Genomic DNA, 21,056 nt, shown 5'->3' on the forward strand with positions numbered 1-21,056 from the left:
CGACGCAATTTCGGATCGTACGGTCTCGTTGCCGGGGCGGCGATCGATAAGGGATAGTTTAAGGGCGAGAGTAACACAGAGGAACAAGGCCTGCTGCGACTGGAACGTCTCTGGGTATTTTTTTTTCTCTGATACCGTACCGTTCCGCGATAAGATCATGCCGGGGGAAACCTCTAACGAGCGACACCTGTCAGCGAGCGTTGAATCTTAACAAAAAAAAAAAAAAAAAAGAGGGGTGGTGGGGGGGGGGTGGATAAAAAAACAACAGAGTGGGAAACAAGCCCGGGAGAAGTTAGGAGAAACGAGAAACAGGTGAAAGACCAGGGACAACCCGCTTACGGTAACGAACAGACACGCCTGTGTAGGTGGAGGCAGGGATGATGAGGTATGTAGGTAGAGGGAAGATCGAAGGAAAGAGCAATAAAAGAAGCTAGGAGAGCCGGCAGAGTGAAGCATACGATTTCGTGGTGGCGTTCCAGAGCCAATGGTCCCGGACCAACCCGATCGATATACCCATTTTTTCGAGAGCGCCTTCAACCGACCCTTCCGTCGGTCTACTAGCGCACCACCCTCTCTTCTTCGAGGAACGACGACGCGCGTGTGTGCCTCGTAAGAACAATCCTTAAGGGGTCCGTCTGAATGGAAGCAATAGACACCAGGTGTGTATACGTGTGCGTGTCGCAAGACGTACCTGCGTCGAAGTACCAGGCCCCAGTTAGACGGGCCAGGTGTCCACCTGAGTAGCTGGTGGAGGATCCAGTTGGCGTGGTCCTTGGTATATTTTTGAAGCGACGGCCGAAGGAAGCGGCGCGGATTTTCCGGTTGCAGCTTTCTCACCTCACCGTATAACGCCACGCGGGAATCAATACGCGCGCCTGCCTCAAGCTTTCCTCTCTCTCTCTCTCTCTCTCTCTAGCTCCCTTGCCCCTCCACCCAAGCTCTGTCTATCGTTTCTTCTCCGCCCTTACTATACTCCACGGCCCAGCCAAATGGGGTGTCTTCTTCTCACCCTGGACTCCAGTTGCGGCACTGTAACCTGGTCCTAGAGCGTCACCAGCCACACACGATCCTGTCTTACCACACGCCCAGACCTCGTGGAGCAGCAAGCCGTAGGGGTACCGGCTTTCCTTCACCACCCCCAGGTGTGGACACCTGCGCGACGGGGTTTCGACCCCTCGAGAGGAACGATGACAGCCCAGACCCCTACGTGACACACCGGCCGAGACGTACGGACGCAGCACGAACACCGGGGATTCGCCTGACGACGGTGTCCAACGCACCGCGCCGCAAAACCACGACTACCTGAAGCACCCGGGCGGACATGTTGGACGCCGGTACTGCGCATGCGCCGCCGCCGCCGTAGCCGCCGCCGCCAGCCCCCGGCGCACTTTTTCGCCGCGATGCGTAGGGCCTCCACGGGGGTCGGCCCTCGAGAACCACCGGCCATGGAATCAATTTTTCTGGCGGTTCAGAGAGAGACCACGGTTCCTCGACGGTTACCCTTTATCGAGGCCCTGGCGCTGGAACGACGGAGGACCCTGGATCAGGGGACTTGGTAGAGGCTTTGGTAAAGGGTGGGCCCCACGATTAATGGATTTAAGGGATCTAGAACCTGTTTTGGGGTTTTTTTAATTCGGACGCAACAGGTTATTGTAAGGGGATTCGATGGGACCTCTGTTTCGGACAATGGCTCCTGGGTATTGTTATCTATACTTATCTATACTTGTCTGTACTATACTACAGGGTATTTCACGTAACTTGACCACCTTAAATATATCGCTTATTTTGTATGATAGAAAAAATATCAGGGGAGAAAAATATTCTGTTCGAAGGCGCCAATACGGTGATGGGCCGAATTTTTTTCTCAGGGTCATTTTTTTTCGAGATTTCAAGGTCATCGAATTTTTTTTTAATGGGACTACATATTTTCAGTACAATACTCTTATAGCATATAAAAAAACAAATCCAACGAGGTGCAGTATGTTGACCTTCACGTGACCTTTAGCGAAAAAATCATGAAATGTTTGTCAGTAAGCTCAGTACGCGTTCGGGGACGGTAAATGAAGGAATTTCAATTTCATTGGAACAGTGTACCGTGTAATTGTCCCTGGTGCTTGTAAACAGACATTCGTATTCTCCTTTCATCGGCAGAAAACATGCGACAAAGGGTTCTACACGAATCTAGATCAATTACTGCAGAGCAACTTAAAAATGTACAGCAAGAATTTATTTACCGCCTCCAAAAATGTATCCAGGTTCATGGTGCACATTTTGAACACCTTCTAAAATAAAGATTTAACTAAAGACTGTTCCAATGAAATTGAAATTCCTTCATTTACCGTCCCCGAACGCGTACTGAGCTTACTGACAAACATTTCATGATTTTTTCGCTAAAGGTCACGTGAAGGTCAAGATATTGCACCTCGTTGGATTTGTTTTTTTATATGCTATAAGAGTGTTGTAGTGAAAATATGTAGTCCTATTAAAAAAAAATTCGATGACCTTGAATTCTCGAAAAAAATGACCTTGAGAAAAAAAATTCGGCCCATCACCGTATTGGCGCCTTCGAACAGAATATTTTTCTCCCCTGATATATTTTCTATCATACAAAATAAGCGATATATTTAAGGTGGTCAAGTTACGTGAAATACCTTGTAGATGTATATTTATGAGGTATCTGGACACGAGAGTTGGGATCCTGGGAGCTTTAATGGATTTAGGCGACCTAGGTTTCTTTCAAGAATATTTTTTGAATTCGGACGCAACAGGTTATTGCAAGGGGATTCGGTGGGGCCTTTGTTTCGGATGGATCTGTAGCTACCCTTAGGGGAGATGAAGATGACGTTAATGAGAACATAAAATATATCCTATTTGAATGATGTTTCCTTTTCTAGGATAGTGTCTTTATAGACAATCGCTTTTGGTACGATCATTTACATACTTAGGGAAGTAGATATTAGAAGATTCACCAAAGTACAGTAAATCCTCGATGAGTGTTCGAAGGCTCCTCGGCATTGAACATTAAATATTTCGTAAACTAATGACCATGTACTGAAACAAATATAATTGCCTTCAGAATTCCAAACTCTATCACTGTGAAAATTCTTATTGAAAAGTCATCATTACACCTGAAGGAATCTCCTTGTCAGTGCCGCGGAGCCTCCGAACACTCATCGAGGATTTACTGTACTAGTTTGCGTTCGAATGTTTTACTGAGTATAGAGGAACAAGGAAGTTATCTTGAAGGCTGGCTGAACCGATTAAATAAAATATAGGACCGTCGAGAAAATTGATTCTATGCCATCCTGTGAGTCGTCCTCGATTCCGTATATCCTAGCTTCTTTTCCTCGTTTCCGAGGCTGTCGAACCCTCGCACGCAGACGTCGAAATTTCTCTCTCTGCCCGTTTCCCTCCACCCCTTTGGCTGACGGGTACAGCGAAGAAGGGTATGCAACCCGGGCTACATCGGTTCCCCCCATCGACTTGTCTGAGTTTTATTACGTTTCTTGCCATTCGGTAAATAGTTTTCTCATACCGGAACGATACTTATCAAACATCTTAGATATACCCGGAGCTTCCTTGGTATTCTCGTTCTGCTCCGTTTTCTGGGTTAACCGGAAGAACCTGACCGTTTTTGGTGTACTTATGCAGTTTCCTAAGTACACTTTGAAACGTATTTCTTAAACTGGGCCCCCTGTCACGCTGTGACAAGCGGACAAAGCCGTTGGAATCCTCTTGGATCCCCACAGAATCCCTTCGTAGATCCTCTGTCTTTGCAGATCCTTCAGAAAAAAAGTATTCTTTTTGTTTTGTAGCAAAACGGGTGTCTAGGTCCAGGTCGATGAAGCCGAATTTACGCTACGAAATTTCAGATCGTTATAGTTGGTCCTCAGAGTAGAATCTATTTCCAGATATTTATCCCAAATGGATACCATTTTACCATTCTGTAAAAGTCCCACGTTTAACCCCTAATTCCTGTCATCACTGAGGTCTAGGGGATCAGAAGTTGTTCAGGGTGCTTTGGAACCTGAATCCAAATGGCTGACCAATTCCAGGTCAATAAAGTCGAATTTACGCCACGAAATTTCAGATCATTCCAGTCGGTCCTGCGAGTAGAATCTATATCCAGAGCTACTGAATCCCTTCATAGATCCTCTGTCTTAGCAGATCCTCCAGAAAAGAAGTATTGTCTCTTTTTCCAGCGGTCATATGTCATCGAAGATTCAAGGACAAGTTATTTGACCTACATCCAAACCCCGTGTTAACTATACAGTAAATCCTTGATGAATGTTCGAAAGCTCTTCGACACTTAAAGGAGAGGACCACAGGTTCAAAGCCAAATCATCCACTTTCAATAATTTCTTGCACTAAGAATCTAGATACAGTAAATCCTCGATGAGTGTTCGATGGCTCTTCGACACTCAAAGGAGAGGTCTCCAGGTGTAACGCTGACTTTTTAATGAACTTTAGCACCGTGATAGAGCTTGGAATTCTGAAGCCAATGATGTTTATTCTAGCCCCATTAGTTTATGAAATATTTCATGTTCAGTCCAGAGAAGCCATCGAGCACTCATCGAGGATTTACTGTACAGAGTAATAGATCACTGTATAATTAGTTGTATACTACTTACTGGTGGCCAATACAATACTAAATATTTCTGTTTATCGTGTCAGTTGAGAAAACCTGACATTCTGAGCTATCCAATTGAAGGGAAGCGTACTGGGTCGCAGGATTCCGACGAGGCAAGAACCTTATATCCGAGTCGGGCCACTGTATCCTGTTTCACGTTCAGTGTACACGCGTGAAACCGATACACTGGCTGAAAGACAAGTAACTTTCATCGATCTTTTTCGGTGATCCCCTCCCCTCCAGTTCATCCCCCTCTGGCAGGGGGTGGGGGATCCTCTCGTTTTTGCGTTTAATTGCTGGGACCCGAATAAATTTGAAAGCCATTCACCGGAAATTTTATTGCACGTCCGAGAGATTCGACCGCCGTTTCACGGTGTTATTAATGTTCCCTGATCGGTGGATGGTGCCGGCGTTTATTTTACATCGCGGCCGTCGACAAAGTGGTCACGTTTATTGAATCGCCGAAATCACGAGTATTTTTTTTTTTTTTTTGTCGGGCTCCTCGATGAAATTCGGTGCGGGAGTAATTTTATCGGTATATGAATTTTTTCTTTGATCCGCCAGGAAATATTGTACCGCCACGGTGAACAGTACGGTAGCTGTTATTTAGTTTTGACGAAATTTTTCTTTTAAGATTCTTTTCGGGGCACCCCAGAATACTTCCAGTTATTGATAAAATATGATCAAGGCACATTTCAATGTTCAAAATGAAGTAATATTTTTTGTAAACTTTTCTACTTTTCTTTATTTTTTTCGAAAACCGTTTATCGCGCGGAATAAGGTAGTAGAATATAAAAAATGCTACTTGTCTAGATCTACAACTTTTATTTGCCGTATTTCTTTGTATAAACAATAATTCAGAGGACAATCGAATAAAATCGTCTTTGTGTGTGTTTACTTATTTAAATATTAGGGGCACACGAGCACCCTTTCCCTTATCTAATCGACCTTAAACTTCTCAGACTATTTTCTTATTTAAAAAATTTTTTAAAAAGTGACTGTATCAGAAAACGTTTTAACAAATTATATAGCATTCGAAGGGATGCATCGGATGGATACAATTGGATTTTTTTTTTGAGATATCAAGGTAACCTTGAGTATTTTCAAGATCAATGCATGTTTTTTAATAACAAGTTGTTGCCAATATACGGACGAAATCAACGACCTGCAGCATCCTGGTATTAAAAAAAATGCATTGATCTTAAAAAAGCTCAAGGTCACCTTGATATCTAAAAGAAAAAATAAATCAAATTATATCCGTTTCATGCATTTCTTAAAACCATATAAAATTAATTGAAACGTTTTTTGATACACCCAACAGGTAATTAGTGGTTTTAGATAGTTCTTATTGACTCACCCTGTATAAGAGCCACCCAAGTGTAGATTGGCCGTCTGACTAAAACCGTCCGCATCTACTTAGCACTTTGCGCGCTAGAATCCGAACTACAAAGTCCTCCGCGACCGTCGTATGACAATCACCAGCTGATTGCGATCTTTTACTCGAGGGACAGAGAGGGCTGGGGGGGAGTTGGAGGGAAAAAAAATTAGCGACGGACGCCGCAATCAGCGTGTCTCAGAAGCACCACTAGGCTAGGCCGATTGTATCGATCTAATAGTCTGCACCTCGTGGCAGCTCGTAAAACACGGTGATTACCGCTACGTGGATTTCGGGGAAAACCATAATAGTCGATCGTGACCGTCGAGAAATCGTCCCGCGGTGGAACGAACAGTCAGAAGATCTACTTCCGGGAGAGGAGGGGGGGGGGGGGGGATTTATCGACGAGGTAATTCGGGGGGTTGTAGCTTAATTGAATCGTTAAAATTCGGGATTGAAGATCACTGAAACGGCTACTCTGATTTAATACTATGTTAGTCGAGTCAATTATAAATAGTGACTTCATTTGTTTATAATTATTAGCCCCCTGTAGTCTTCTAGACTTTCATTCAACCTAATTGTATCCTTATTTCTTCTCTAAACTTGGGCCTATTGTAGAAAATAGTTCTGAGTACAGTGAATCCTCGATGAGTGCTCGAAGACTCCTCTGCACTGAACATTAAATATTTCATAAACTAATAGTCGTATGGGGCTGGAATAGATATAATTTGCTTCAGAATTCCAGGGTCTATTACTGTACTGAAGCTCATTGATTAGTCAGCGGTACGCCTGGGGACCTCTCCTTTAAGTGTCGAAGAGCCTTCGAACACACATCGAGGATTTACTGTATCTAGATTCTTAGCGCAAGAAATTATTAAAAGTAAATGGTTTGGCTTTGGATTATAGGTGATTCTGAACACTTGCACCAGGATCAAGGGATTTCTTGGAAATCAGAAGATGATCGTTTTTTCTAGGGTGGCCAGCCTGGCGTCGAAACAACGACACAAGCTCAACTGATCTACTCGGAACGAGAGACGGTTTGAGTCCCGAGAGAAAAGGGAATCGAAAGTTAAGTCACTCGATCTCTCTCTCCCCGTTGTCATTCCCGTCGAGCCTAAACGTCCTACTTCCGGTTCGGCTATTCTGGCCTCGATCGATTGGCGAGACTGCCTCCGTGTCAAAAACACTCGGCAGAAAGACGTCGCGTCGATTCTACGTCGAGGAACGAGATCGTCCGTCGGCTCATAAATTTCAGGACGGTCTGTAACTATGACTTGAATTACCCGGGCCGGAATTCACGCTGTCGAATTTCGGACCAGTACAAGTAAACCCTCCGAAATAGAATCTATTTCGAGATATTTATCCCAAATAGGTACCGTTTTACAATTCTATAGAAGACTCTGGCCTCCACATTTAGCCCCTAATTCCTGTCATCACTGAGGTCTATGGGATCAGAGGTTGTTTAAGGTACTTTGTAACCTGAATCCAAATAGGTGACCAGGTCCAGATCAATAAAGTCGAATTTATTTCCAGACCTACTGAATCCCTTCATAGATCCTCTGCCTTTGCAAATCCTCCAGAAAAGAAGTATTGTTTTTTTTGTGGCAAAATGGGTGTCCAGGTCCAGGTCGATGAAGCTGAAATTACGCTACAAAATTTCAGATCATTCCAGTCGGTCCTCCGAGTAGAATCTATTTCCAGACATTTATCCCCAATTGGTACCGTTTCACCATTCTATACAAGACTCTGACCTCCACATTTAGCCCCTAATTGCTATCATCACAGGTCTAGGGGATCAGAGGTTCTTCACGGTGCTTTGGAATCTGAATCCAAAAGTGTATCCAGTTCCAGATCGATGAAGTCCAGCTGTTTTTTCAGCTCGTCTTTTGAACGGGGCAAAACGTCTGTGCCTTTCGTCCAATATTCGGGTTAACCTCGCCTCGTTAACGCAACAGAGAGCCAGCAAGGAATTAATAATTCCCGGTGTATGCCGGCCCTGCCACTCGACCTGGAGTACGGTGCTGTGATTGGACGGCATTTGAATGAATGCCATACGGCATTCACACCTTTTTTCAGCCCCTTCCTTTCAGCCACGACCTCCCCTGTCCATCGTGGATCTCCCGATGTACTCGAGGGTTACGACGGTGGTGACACGCGAGCCTGCGCTCGCGTGTCGGTTCCACGTCACGCACACAAACGGGCAGGGCCGTCACGATCATCCTATATCCCCCATTCTCGTGACCAGTGTGTCTTTATATTCCTTCAGAACTGCAAGACGAACTGGATATACTTAGATCTTCTATAAATAAAATATTCTTTTCTCCACTGCCCTGTGTCATATATCCACCAGGATTGAAGGATAAGTCATTTGACCCTCTTCTTATCCCCAAGTTAGCTACATTTTTAACGTAATCCTCAAAAACAAGAAACATATAAGAAAACTATTTTTTATGTCTTCGTCAAGTTTGGAGAAGTTATTTTTACAAAAAATAAGATCCCAATTAGATTCGAAAAATTTGGGGTATTATTATAATACTCTAGAAATAAAATATTCTTTTCAAAAATATTCTGTGTCATATATCCACCAAGATTGAAGTCATTTGACCCTCTTCTTGTCCCCAAGTTAGCTACATTTTTAACATAATCCTCAAAAACAAGAAACATATAAGATATTTTTTGTCTTCGTCAAGTTTGGAGAAGTTATTTTTACAAAAAATAAGATCCCAATTAGATTTATTATTATTATACTCTACAAATAAAATATTCTTTTCAAAAATATTCTGTCATATATTCACCAAGATTGAAGGATAAGTCATTTGACCCTCTTCTTATCCCCAAGTTAGCTACATTTTTAACATAATCCTCAAAAACAAGAAACATATAAGAAAAATATTTTTTATGTCTTCGTCAAGTTTGGAGAAGTTATTTTTACAAAAAATAAGATCCCAATTAGATTCGAAAAATTTGGGGTATTATTATAATACTCTAGAAATAAAATATTCTTTTCAAAAATATTCTGTGTCATATATCCACCAAGATTGAAGTCATTTGACCCTCTTCTTGTCCCCAAGTTAGCTACATTTTTAACATAATCCTCAAAAACAAGAAACATATAAGATATTTTTTGTCTTCGTCAAGTTTGGAGAAGTTATTTTTACAAAAAATAAGATCCCAATTAGATTTATTATTATTATACTCTACAAATAAAATATTCTTTTCAAAAATATTCTGTCATATATTCACCAAGATTGAAGGATAAGTCATTTCACCCTCTTCTTATCCCCAAGTTAGCTACATTTTTAACGTAATCCTCAAAAACAAGAAACATAAGAAAAATATTTTTTATGTCTTTGTCAAGTTTGGAGAAGTTACTTTTACAAAAGGTAAGAACGCAATTAGAATGGAAAAACTTGGAGTATTATTGAATATCATAAACAATTCAGGCAATTATAATGATGTGATTTATTCGCCTGACACAGTAATATATATATGTAGTTCACGTTCTTAATTTATAGACAATTTGATACAGTATATTATGATATTAAATACATATTTTTACATTTTTTTTATTATTACACGGTTTTATTTAGGTTGGTAAATTATTTTTATAGCTATAACAAGATTCTTGGTCGTATGTGACTAAAAATAAAATCATGGACCGTCCATCATGGTCACTATCCAATATAATTCATTTCTGGGCGCTCCACGATTTTATTTTCAGTCATATATAACCAAAAATGTTCGGATAACTATAAAAATTATTTTATATTTTTTAGTGCATTATTTTCGTGTATGTTTTTAAGTATTATTTCATTCTTTTTATGTAAAAATTTATTGTAATACAGAACATGGAAGTCCTTGACAAAAGTCGAGAACAGGATTTTTCATTTTTGTCGAGGGTGCATTTCGAAATACACAATGTACCAATTTCAACGGTCTGAAAAACTGTTTTTTTTTTTTAATTACAGTCGATAATAATATCGATTGTTTATTACGATACAGGGGTTCGTTCTTGGAAAGCTATTTCCACGGAAGCATCGCGTATCTACCCCGGGACCAGGATTGCATCGTCGAAAATTAATCGTCGTCCGCCTCGAAAAGTGTGTCAAACGTCTCGATCGATCGATTATTACGTCGGTGTCGTACGTCCTGCCGATTGGTTCGTATTATCGTTGCTCCGGCGATTCCGACCCCTACTTGCGGCTAACAAAAGCCACTTGGCCGTATATTGTCCAAAATTAGGAGCTCCGGTAAGACACCCACCAGAATACTAAAACGCCTCTTTCAATATTCAACGGTAATCCTGCGACCTTTGTACCAGATCCTAGTGAAATCAGTTATAGAATACTAGAATTACCGTCGCTGTTTACCACAAACAACAAAGTAATTCAAATGCTGGTCTAGGTATAAACTATTCAAAATTGTTTTTTACAAACGAATCACCAAGCTAAAAATTGCGAAACAATTCCATTCACTGAGAACTTACAGAAGAACCTGTGTTGATAGTAAAATACATTAAACGGTTGAGTAAAATGCAATATTTGTAACAACAAAATAATTTAATTATTGGTCTAGATACAAACTGTTCGGATTTTGTTAAAATTTAAAAAAATTTTGTTTACTGTTGTTTATATTTTATTTTTATAAATGAATCACCAAGCTAAACCCAATAATTTAGAAATAATTCCTCACATTGCGGATATACACAAGAACCTGTGGATTATTCATAGCAAAGTATACTAAAAAGTCGAATAAAACGCAATAACAAAATAATTTAATGTTCGTCCAGACATGAACAGTTTAAAATAGTTTTTTTTTTTTACAAAGGAATCTCTAAGCTAAACAAAGAATTTTGTAATGTACTCAGATAGTACCCATTTTACGGCTATTTTACGTCTAAGACGCATTTAAGTCCATTCACAGTAACGTATACTAAATGTCGAGTAAAATGCAATTTTTTTTTTTTCATTCAATTCCAGTTACTGTAAATCAGTTCACGAAATTTATATTTCCCCAAGTATCGACAATTTCAACTTCCAGCGAATTTTCCTAAATTAAAGGTGGTCCCTATTGTGGGACAATCTAGGTACGTCACACTATTCGCATTAAACAACCTCGATTAATAAGTTGAGTAAAATGCAATATTTTTCTTCTTCATTCGATTCCAGTTACTGTAAATCAGTTCACGAAATTTATATTTCCCCAAGTATCGACAATTTCAACTTCCAGCGAATTTTCCTAAATTAAAGGTGGCCCCTATTGTGGGACGGTCTAGGTACGTCACTGGTACGCATACGTCGATGCCGGGTGAGCGTGCAGCTTACATACGAATAACGACGCCTCGACGAGAACGAGGACGCATTACACCCCCACCACCACGTACTACGAAATACTACGTTCTGTGATGCGGTGCAATTAAGCCAGCCCAGTCTCCCCCTCCCCCTTCCCTGCCACCCCCCACGCCGACTCGTCCTATACCATCCTTACCCTCACCACCGAACCCAGGCGGCAGACTTCGGACCCGCAGGGGCGCAGTCCGTCTCTTCTTTTAACCACCCCTACCCAGCCGCCGTTTATCCATTCGTTCATTCATCAGAACACGCTTCTTTAACAGCGCCCCCTCCCCCACCCCCTCGAAATCCCCCACGTAAACCACCGGCGCGAGGAATCCGATTCTTCGACCTTAATTTACGGGAGTCTTCAATTCACCTTAGAAACTTGAATCTCTCACACCGAAATGAATCCTCCAGGGCTTGGGCATTTACCAGCGTAAGATTTGCGCGATGTGTGTGGTAGCTATGATTCGCTGAGTCACGTTTTCATCAGGGGTTGACCCTCTACCATTATGGGGAAAGCATCCTGAGAATGTTTCGGTAATGATTATTTTGGTATTTTGAATCTGTGCTGGTCTCGGGTAGATTTTTCGTCTCCGTTTAATATTAGGGACGTTGCTTTTTGCACCTTGTACACGAAAGTCTCTATTGTTGCCAGCTTCTCCGAATGGTTTCCTGCTTGAAACTGTGAAATGGGACTGTTACAATGAGGGCCAGATGCAATTAAAAAAGTCATTTTGTGGTAGTACACGACTATTGTTCCTTAAATGTATCATTGTTCCCAGTGACTTTTACGTTAATCTGGGTCGTATTTCACGGGAAATTACATGTATTTAACGTTGCATTTTACATGCAGAATGAATGAACGTTTTATTCGTCGATGATTGTTACGAAACGTGAACATCGAAAATGTTGTTGAAAAATCGATTATCGAAAAGAATTTCGGTTGCTGTGTTCGATAATGACCGTTTATCTGTCAGACATGTAGCTCTAATAAAAACTTAAAATGTATATCCTTGAATGTTTTCAGGAGTATAGAAAATGATCATTTTTCTAATGTTTGTCGAAATAACGTTTGCTTGAAGCGACAATTGTATCACTAATTCTTATCCTACATCGCGGGCCATTTCAAATACGAATTAACATGGCGGTTGAACAGCTTTGGATGGACTTACCTAACCTTGTAATTATTTGTATCCACGAATAGCACCACAATCCTTCGTACTGAAATATCTACATTCGATAAAAAAATTCATATACATTATAACAATAATGCTGACACGTATATTTTGTTGGAAACAATCAAGTAAAATGGAAAGTACTGTTCATAACCTCGAGATTCGCGGCATACTGGTATCGTGGCGCTAGCATCACCATAAAGTTATCCCGTTTCCGGCAATTCAAAATTTCCCCTTAACCTAAAATTTCTTCGAGATTATTATTTATTCGAAATCACGACACAGTCTGCGATACAAAACTGTATCCGTAAATTTCCCGTTCGAGCAGGATCACGATTTTTCACGGTATTACGATTTGCGTACGTTCATCCGTCCAGAAATTTTCCACCGTACATCTGCCGCCATCTCTGAAACGAGCGGACAAACGTTGTCGGTTTGACGGCTTTGCCTTTATCCATGCACGTGTGTTCGCGTGTTGCACGGACCGTTCGATTTTTGGCGCACAACTAGGTAATTTCTGGACGTTTATCCTGAGAACGGTGATTCGGGGCAAAACGAGGGATCGAGCAACACGTAAGACTGTGTAATTTTTCAAGTGATTCAGCGTACAGAATACGATTGGGGGGTTCCTTTTGTCTCTTGGATTGAAGGTGTCTCGTCTCTTTTTCCCCTCCCTGATCATCTCTCATCCTTCTCTCTCACATGGTCCTCATTTGCATCCTTTGAATGGTTGCTTGCGATTTAATTACTTCCATCACTGGTCCTTTCGATTGCACGGATGAAAATTCGCAAAACGGGATGAAAATCTATTTGCCTAGAACCCTTTCTCTGTCTTTGTCTCGCTTCTTCTCTCGCCCCACTTTGTAGTCCTCTCTCTCTCTCTCTCTCTCTCTCTGTCTGTGTCAGTCTGTCCCTCCCTCTTACCCTATCCCCTTGGTTGGCTCATGTAACGAACCGTTTACGGTGATAGAGAATTTTCGAATTTTCAAATTCAACGTTACCACGCTCCGATCTGGCTCCTAAACGCACGTGCTGTCGCGTTCCTAACCTGCGGTTTACGTAACACGTACACTCCTGTACAGCTACCTGGGGTTCACCTTCGCAGAACGTTCGAGAGTCTCATGAAATTTCAGACGAACCATGCCATCCGACGCGAAGAAGAAGCAGCAGCAGAAAAAGAAAGAGGCTGCTAAGGCCAGGCAGTCAGGAAAGAAACCGCTTCAGGGCAATCAAACAAAAGGCTCAGAGGATGGCAAGGAGGGCAGCCCCGGGGCAACTGAGAACGGTATCAATGGAACTCCTATCAGCGTTGAAGGTAACAATTAGAGTAATTTATAACTGTTGCAAACCTGGACTAATTGAATTTCTATCGCTATTCGCAGAGGCATTGTGTCTCAAGTTGGAGACAGATGCTAGACTCAACGCAGAAGCACGCTCATGTACAGGATCATTGGCCTCGCATCCGCGAAGTCGTGACATAAAGATATCTAACTTTTCTATTACTTTCCATGGCTGTGAATTAATGCAAGATACTATGCTAGAGTTGAATTGCGGTAGAAGATACGGTTTACTTGGTCTGAACGGATCCGGAAAATCCACTTTACTGGCTGTACTTGGAAACAGAGAAGTTCCTATTCCCGATCAGATCGATATCTTTCATTTGACTAGAGAAATGCCTGCTAGCAATAAATCGGCTTTAGAGTGTGTGATGGAGGTCGACGAGGAGCGTGTACGGTTAGAGAAATTGGCTGAAGAGTTGATGGAGTGCGAAGAGGAGGACGCACAAGAACAGCTCATGGATGTGTATGAAAGATTAGAGGATATGGCCGCCGACACGGCAGAGGCTCGTGCTGCGCACATTTTACATGGTCTTGGTTTCACCGCAAAGATGCAAGGGACACCGACCAAAGATTTCTCTGGAGGTTGGCGAATGAGAATCGCTCTCGCCAGAGCCCTGTACGTGAAACCACATTTATTGTTACTCGACGAGCCTACAAATCATTTGGATCTGGATGCCTGTGTGTGGTTGGAGGAAGAGTTGAAGACGTACAAAAGAATTCTCGTCATAATTTCGCATTCGCAAGATTTCCTTAACGGCATCTGTACAAATATTATCCACGTCAGTAAGAAGCAATTAAAATACTACACTGGAAATTACGAAGCGTTTGTGAAAACAAGGTATGGTAAAATTGCTACAAGCAAGTTTCTCACGATTTTTCTGTCGTTTCATACTTGAAAGCTACTGAACGAGAGATGCTAACCGATATTTTCCCAATAGGATGGAGTTATTAGAGAATCAAGCCAAACAGTATAACTGGGAACAGGATCAAATTGCGCACATGAAAAATTATATCGCCCGGTTTGGTCACGGTTCCGCCAAGCTGGCCAGACAAGCTCAATCTAAGGAGAAGACATTGGCGAAGATGGTAGCACAAGGCCTCACCGAAAAAGTTGTCAACGACAAAGTATTAAATTTCTACTTCCCATCTTGCGGAACTATTCCACCCCCAGTCATAATGGTTCAGAATGTTAGTTTCCGTTACAACGAGGATTCCCCGTGGATTTACAAAAATTTAGAATTCGGTATCGACTTGGATACAAGACTCGCGTTGGTCGGTCCCAATGGTGCAGGAAAGAGTACACTCCTGAAACTACTGTACGGAGATGTAAGTACTTCGAGAACTTCCTACCAATTAGAATTAACGAAAATCGTAATTACATGCTAATATAAATTCACAGTTGGTTCCGTCGAGTGGCATGATACGTAAAAACAGTCACCTTCGAATAGCAAGATATCATCAACATTTGCATGAATTACTCGATCTGGATATATCGCCGCTTGACTACATGATGAAAGCTTTCCCAGACGTTAAAGAACGGGAGGAGATGAGAAAAATAATTGGTCGTTATGGACTAACCGGTCGCCAACAGGTACGATCGCTAAGATAAAAAATTATTTTCATTTTGATTATTTTTCTTTTTCACCATCAGGTGTGTCCGATACGACAATTGTCGGATGGACAACGTTGTAGAGTGGTGTTTGCATGGTTAGCCTGGCAAGTACCTCACTTACTACTTATGGACGAACCTACGAATCATTTAGACATGGAAACTATTGATGCATTGGCCGATGCGATTAACGACTTCGACGGTGGCATGGTGCTCGTATCTCACGATTTCAGGTTGATCAATCAGGTACACGTCTTGACAAAAATGTTTCAGGAGAATGGAATTTTTTTTTTTTGAACGTTGATATTAAAACTTTCGTATTTGCTCAACAGGTGGCAGAGGAGATCTGGGTCTGTGAGAATGGTGCTGTCACGAAGTGGGGCGGAAATATTCTGAACTACAAGGAACATCTTAAAACGAAAGTCCTTAGCGACAACCAAAAGAGACAGAAAGAATTGCACAGAAGCAAATAATGTACACAGTCTTGTAATTCTGATCTGCTCCGATTCATTCTCCAGTATACTTTCCCTCTACTATAAGAAACCTGCCCCCTTATCCCCGATATCCCGTTTTTTTTGGACATTACTTTATGCCTAGCACTGACATCTCGCTGCTGTGTAGCGTAATCAGTGATCGAGGATTTCTTAGTTAATTTATTTAAACGATAAAGCGAATTATTCTGTGACAACCTGCAAGATTAATCCATGGTCTACTTTGCCATGCTAATAATCTAGGGATCCGATATCAATAATGTATTGCGAGAAATATAAAAATTGGATATATATATATACATACATATATATATATATATAGATTACTACAGAATACTACAAAAATAAAACACGATTAAAATATTGCTGAAACACTACAAACAATCCACGTTCTTTCTTACAACTTTCAGATTTATTATAAAGTTCTATTTATCTATAAATTAATTTGATTTTTATAGACGTACAAAATATATGTGTACAAATTCTTATAAATACTTAATACGATTGATAATGACATTGGTCCTCGAGATAGAATTTCTTTTTATCTCGGGGTATACATAAATACTTCGATTGCAGCATATAATAATGGAAGACTAAAGTTCTCTGCGCATATCCATATCACAAAACGTTACCTCCGGTGTTTTTTCAACGGTAAAACTGTTCAAATATATATATATTTATCTCACAATATTTGTTGCATTTGCAATCAATATTGTATACATTTTTATAATAATTATAAGTAGAGAAACTGCGAAGCACTAAATATTGTCGGTAGAAAACTCGAACTAGAGCACTGTGTTAGGTTTTGGACCCTGACATAATAAAAGACAAGTGTACAACACGTAACTTTCCGTAATATGTACGCCTTCAATCTCGGATCTTAATAAAAATGTAGTGTTAAGACCCAAAACAATCTGAGATATAAAAGAAATGTAATTACCGGAAAACATTCCCGCGTGTCAGACTGCTGGACTAACTCAAACCGGCGTTGAAGCTGGAACAGAGCATGCCACCTCTTGGGCCAATGCAGCATTCCGTAATATTGACAGATGAGAGTCCATATCGCTTAAAGCCTGATCAATAAATGCTAATTTCCTAGCATGACTCTTTGGTACTCCATGTTTTGTAACCAATGCTAAATGCGTAACAGCTAAAACCAGTGCTGCCACCCTAGCTTCTAGGAGCCTCGCATCCAAAGGTGGATACAAACTCCTGACCACATCGTCAACACGGGGCGGAATGCGTCTAGCAACCTAGTGGACAAATGATTCATAGTACAAGAAAGTTCACAGTATCAAAAACTAATCACTTACATCCACTATTTCCAGTGGAACAGTGTTACTGTTCACTGTTCCGGCAATAGCAGTCAGACTTGATGCCAATGCATGGCACGATCTCAATACAGCAATGCACAGAGGAGCTAAACCGGTAGCATCGTCAACCCATCTACAGATTTCATACAGCTCGATTAGTTAGGAATCAATTCAACTTATCAGTGATGCGAAAAATTTATTTATGTGTATTAGTGAATACCTTTCAGCACCGGCTAACCATTCCTCACTTTCCCATGCATCCAACCCTAAACCGGAGAAGTTTTCACCCTCTAACAAATCCGAGCTTAAATCCGGAGAATCTTTCTGATTCTAAAAGAATATTCGAAGGACTATGAAATTACTTTCGAATATATTGACAATAAGACGAAATATGTGTAACTTACATAATAACATCGTTGTCGTTTACACAAAACAAGCAGCACTAAGAGTGCACCAAGGAAAACAGCAGCAAGTGCACCAAGGGCTACAGCCACCACTGTTTCCATACCAAAAGCACCTGCTATAGGCCCTGTGCTGGTTATGGACACAGGAGAACTCATCATTTGGACGAGCTTCGCAATTAATCGATCTTATTGGAATGAATATTTAGAAAGATGACAAAACCCTTTGGTACAGTTCATGAATGCAACTCAAACTGTATCCTTTCTGTCTAAAATGTCAACAACAACGTCGAGTTTCCCGGTGACGATCGGTGGGAGGCAGAGACTGTCACGAATCTTAAGCTCCATTCATCAACAAGTCATTTTTGGTTGCACCTTTCGTAAGCTACCATGACATTACGTAATTAACAAGCAATATGTTTTATATAGATCGTCGTCTTATACAGAGCGTAAAAACTAGAATTTACCGAGTTCCTGGATAATTAATTGATATAATAAGATAAAATTGAAAGGTCAGCACTAAAGTCTAATCACAAATCAAGGCAATGGTCAATTCTGTAAATATATATAATTACACAGCTAGATAAATACTTTTTTTTGTTATTATAAATATTAACATCTAGTGACATCCAGCAAATACTATGAACAACCGTTAACAATTTCTTTAGTATAAAAATATAATTGCATGGACAACAAGTGGGCAAAATAGTTTATTATTTTTTTAATTTCATTGTATAATTGTTTGTTTTTATCATTCCTCGAATGGTTTTTTTTCGAATTCCAAACTCTGCGCGCGTGGCTGCACGTAATTGAATATGGCTCGATCATTAAAAAGAATTTCATCATCGTTACTTTTCTTTAACCATATATGTGAATATAATAATAATGTATTAATACCAATAAAAAGTACTATTGTCAAGAAAATATCGTTTTGCTTTGTATTCACCTTTTGTTTGAGGCAAATTAGCTTTTGAGTATTCAGATAGTATCACATATTGATATTCTACGATGGTATTTGTACAGGCCTCGGACATAACATGTTCGTTTTCATGGAGGAGCCGTAATGAAACGACGCGTGGGAATGCAATTCGAAGGGGAATGATTTAGTAATTAATAGAATTACATATATATGATAATTAATCATTCCACGGCGGGCAAACGTGGTAGCACTGGGAATTGGAAGTATTTCAGTGTATTTCATAGTCTTATGTTTTCCGTTGTGAAAGTATTGGAAAGGATCACTGTCAAAATCAGTGTCATTCGTAAATATTCAAAGGTACACGAGCCGAGTTTTTCTGTGAGAAGTTTCCGATTCATTGATACCTAATGCCGTTTGTCACGAGATTTCAAGTTCTGGAACTGTAGGTCGGAAAGAAACCTGTTTTGAGTCATCCACGCGTACTGGGCTCGAATTGTCACGCAGGTTATCGTGAACAACAAGATTTCTGACGAAACAGTTATAAAGCGCGTTGCAAACCTCCTAAATCGAAATTTTAAGTCTCCACGTGGATATCGTCAGTTCTGCGAATTACTGACACACACACAAGACTATAGCAAAGAATTATTCTGACACAGTTTGTAATATACTTGGCAGTTAATATGAACAGAAAAACAAATAGTGCAACGTCAATACTGAAACAGGATTACTTACGCCTGAAGAAAGACCCTGTACCCTATGTTGTAGCAGAACCTGTACCTTCTAATATATTAGAATGGTTAATATTTCCGAAGTATACTAACTGGATTATGGGATATCTTAGAGTGTCAAGTGGTACGGGATAATATTGAATCAGATGTAATGTTTTTGTAGGCATTACGTAGTGAAAGGCCCAGAGAAAACTCCGTACGAAGGAGGATTTTATCACGGGAAGCTTATATTTCCTGGAGAATTTCCATTTCAACCACCTAGTATTTACATGAGCACTCCGAATGGCAGGTTTAAAGTTAATACGAGATTGTGCTTGTCAATATCCGATTTTCATCCGGATACATGGAATCCAGCATGGAGTGTATCTACTATTCTCATTGGATTGCTTAGTTTTATGGTATATACATAATTCTTTATCGATACTAATGTGAATGTTATACTCTGATATCTAATATTGAACGTTTATATAACAGATTGAGAAAAGTCCTACTTTGGGTAGTATCAACACATCAGATTACAAGAAGAAACAGTTAGCTGCACAGAGTTTAGAGTACAATTTAAGGGACAAAATGTTCTGTGAACTTTTTCCTGAAACTGTTGAGGTACCAAACATTTTCGTATTGTGAACATGTGTAACGACTGTGCACAGAAAAATAAGCGAAACATTTATATGTTGTAGGTTATAAAAGCAGAATTGGAACGCAGAAAAGAATTAGAAAAACAAACAAGGCATCCGTCTATGACATCAGAGGTTTCATCCTTGATACGGGACCAATTGCAAAGAGAACAGAGCCCCTTGCATAGAGTGCTCACTAATGTTTTCGCCATTGTAGGATTTGTAGCATTTGCTTATGCAGTGAAATACGTATTAAGGAGCATTGCCATTGAATAAGTTGAATGTGTTTGCAAGGCATTCACAGGTTCTTTAGGTTAAATAAGAACGAAGAAAGTTGTGATAAAAATGCGTGCAGATCTTGGGAAAAGGTCTTAGGAATTTGAACTGTGGAGGTTCTAGAGTCTGACATGCCTGCTTGTCTATATTTATCTACATGGTACTATACGAACTTTTGGTTTTGTGTATGCCAACATGCTGTGGGTGTTTGATAGATTTTTATATACGAAGGCTAGTTGTAAAATACAAGTTGTACTATATTTAAAAATTTTAAACATGATAACACAGCAAGTCAAGGTTAAACATTTCTTGGGATTCTTTCTGATTATTATTGGAAGCCAAATATCGAAGGTTCTTACATATTGTTAAGAATTTAATGCTGTTTGGTAATTCGAATCCTTTTAATTAAGACCATTGTCTTGAGTCGAGTTCTGTTACGCAAACTTCCAAAGCATAGTTTTTTATTGAACTATATCTAGCGATTACTCCATACATTATGTGCAAGAGTAAAAGATGAAAGGGAGAAAGGGAGAGTGAAGAAGAATGTATAAATTATTGTAGGGACTTCCCATTTTATCACCATTGGAACTTTTTGTTCGAGCTTTCATACTTCAATTTTCAATCTGTTTATATACTCATGAAAAATTTTAAACATGATACACCGTAATATAACAAAGAAAACAAAATTAAGTGCACAAATATAAATGAAACGGCTGACGCTTGCCTCTGCGATGTGCCAATGAAATCGAAATTTCCAACTGAATCGATCTTGTAAATATGTGTAGTAGATTTAGTTAGACACATAATTAATGAATACAGGCTTACCCTGAAAAAGCTGGATATCGG

At 40.2% G+C, this 21,056-nt stretch overlaps 3 protein-coding genes across 6 annotated transcripts; 2 read left to right on the forward strand and 1 right to left on the reverse strand.

Annotated features, from left to right (window-relative positions):
• The first annotated feature begins 12,946 nt into the window (after positions 1 to 12,946).
• Positions 12,947 to 16,333, forward strand: LOC107189417 (ATP-binding cassette sub-family F member 2). 2 transcript variants are annotated; one of them, XM_015577950.1, is made up of 7 exons: positions 12,947 to 13,089; positions 13,650 to 13,831; positions 13,899 to 14,694; positions 14,795 to 15,182; positions 15,256 to 15,447; positions 15,508 to 15,711; positions 15,798 to 16,333. In XM_015577950.1, exons 2-7 carry the CDS (start codon positions 13,657 to 13,659, stop codon positions 15,936 to 15,938), a joined length of 1,896 nt encoding a protein of 631 aa, XP_015433436.1. In that variant the 5' UTR covers positions 12,947 to 13,089; positions 13,650 to 13,656; the 3' UTR covers positions 15,939 to 16,333. The 2 variants fall into 2 exon arrangements, with proteins under 2 accessions (XP_015433436.1, XP_015433442.1); XM_015577956.1 differs by having other exon boundaries at positions 12,947 to 13,026.
• Positions 16,334 to 16,362: 29 nt separating this feature from the next.
• LOC107189442 (transmembrane protein 98-like) lies at positions 16,363 to 18,014 on the reverse strand. Of its 3 annotated transcripts, none has more exons than XM_015577992.1 (5): positions 17,674 to 18,014; positions 17,490 to 17,599; positions 17,270 to 17,402; positions 16,897 to 17,209; positions 16,363 to 16,613 (listed from the first exon to the last, which is right to left on the reverse strand). In XM_015577992.1, exons 1-4 carry the CDS (start codon positions 17,830 to 17,832, stop codon positions 16,934 to 16,936), a joined length of 678 nt encoding a protein of 225 aa, XP_015433478.1. In that variant the 5' UTR covers positions 17,833 to 18,014; the 3' UTR covers positions 16,363 to 16,613; positions 16,897 to 16,933. The 3 variants fall into 3 exon arrangements, with proteins under 3 accessions (XP_015433478.1, XP_015433471.1, XP_015433464.1); XM_015577985.1 differs by having other exon boundaries at positions 16,363 to 16,768; XM_015577978.1 differs by having other exon boundaries at positions 16,363 to 17,209.
• A 1,213-nt stretch (positions 18,015 to 19,227) lies between these two features.
• On the forward strand, positions 19,228 to 20,210 carry LOC107189433 (ubiquitin-conjugating enzyme E2 J2-like). The gene is made up of 4 exons (XM_015577965.1): positions 19,228 to 19,385; positions 19,481 to 19,715; positions 19,792 to 19,920; positions 19,998 to 20,210. Exons 1-4 carry the CDS (start codon positions 19,270 to 19,272, stop codon positions 20,208 to 20,210), a joined length of 693 nt encoding a protein of 230 aa, XP_015433451.1. The 5' UTR covers positions 19,228 to 19,269.
• Positions 20,211 to 21,056: the final 846 nt, after the last annotated feature.

This window comes from Dufourea novaeangliae, unplaced genomic scaffold (genome assembly GCF_001272555.1).
Source record: "Dufourea novaeangliae isolate 0120121106 unplaced genomic scaffold, ASM127255v1 scaffold23, whole genome shotgun sequence".
Taxonomy (NCBI): Eukaryota; Metazoa; Arthropoda; class Insecta; order Hymenoptera; family Halictidae; genus Dufourea; species Dufourea novaeangliae.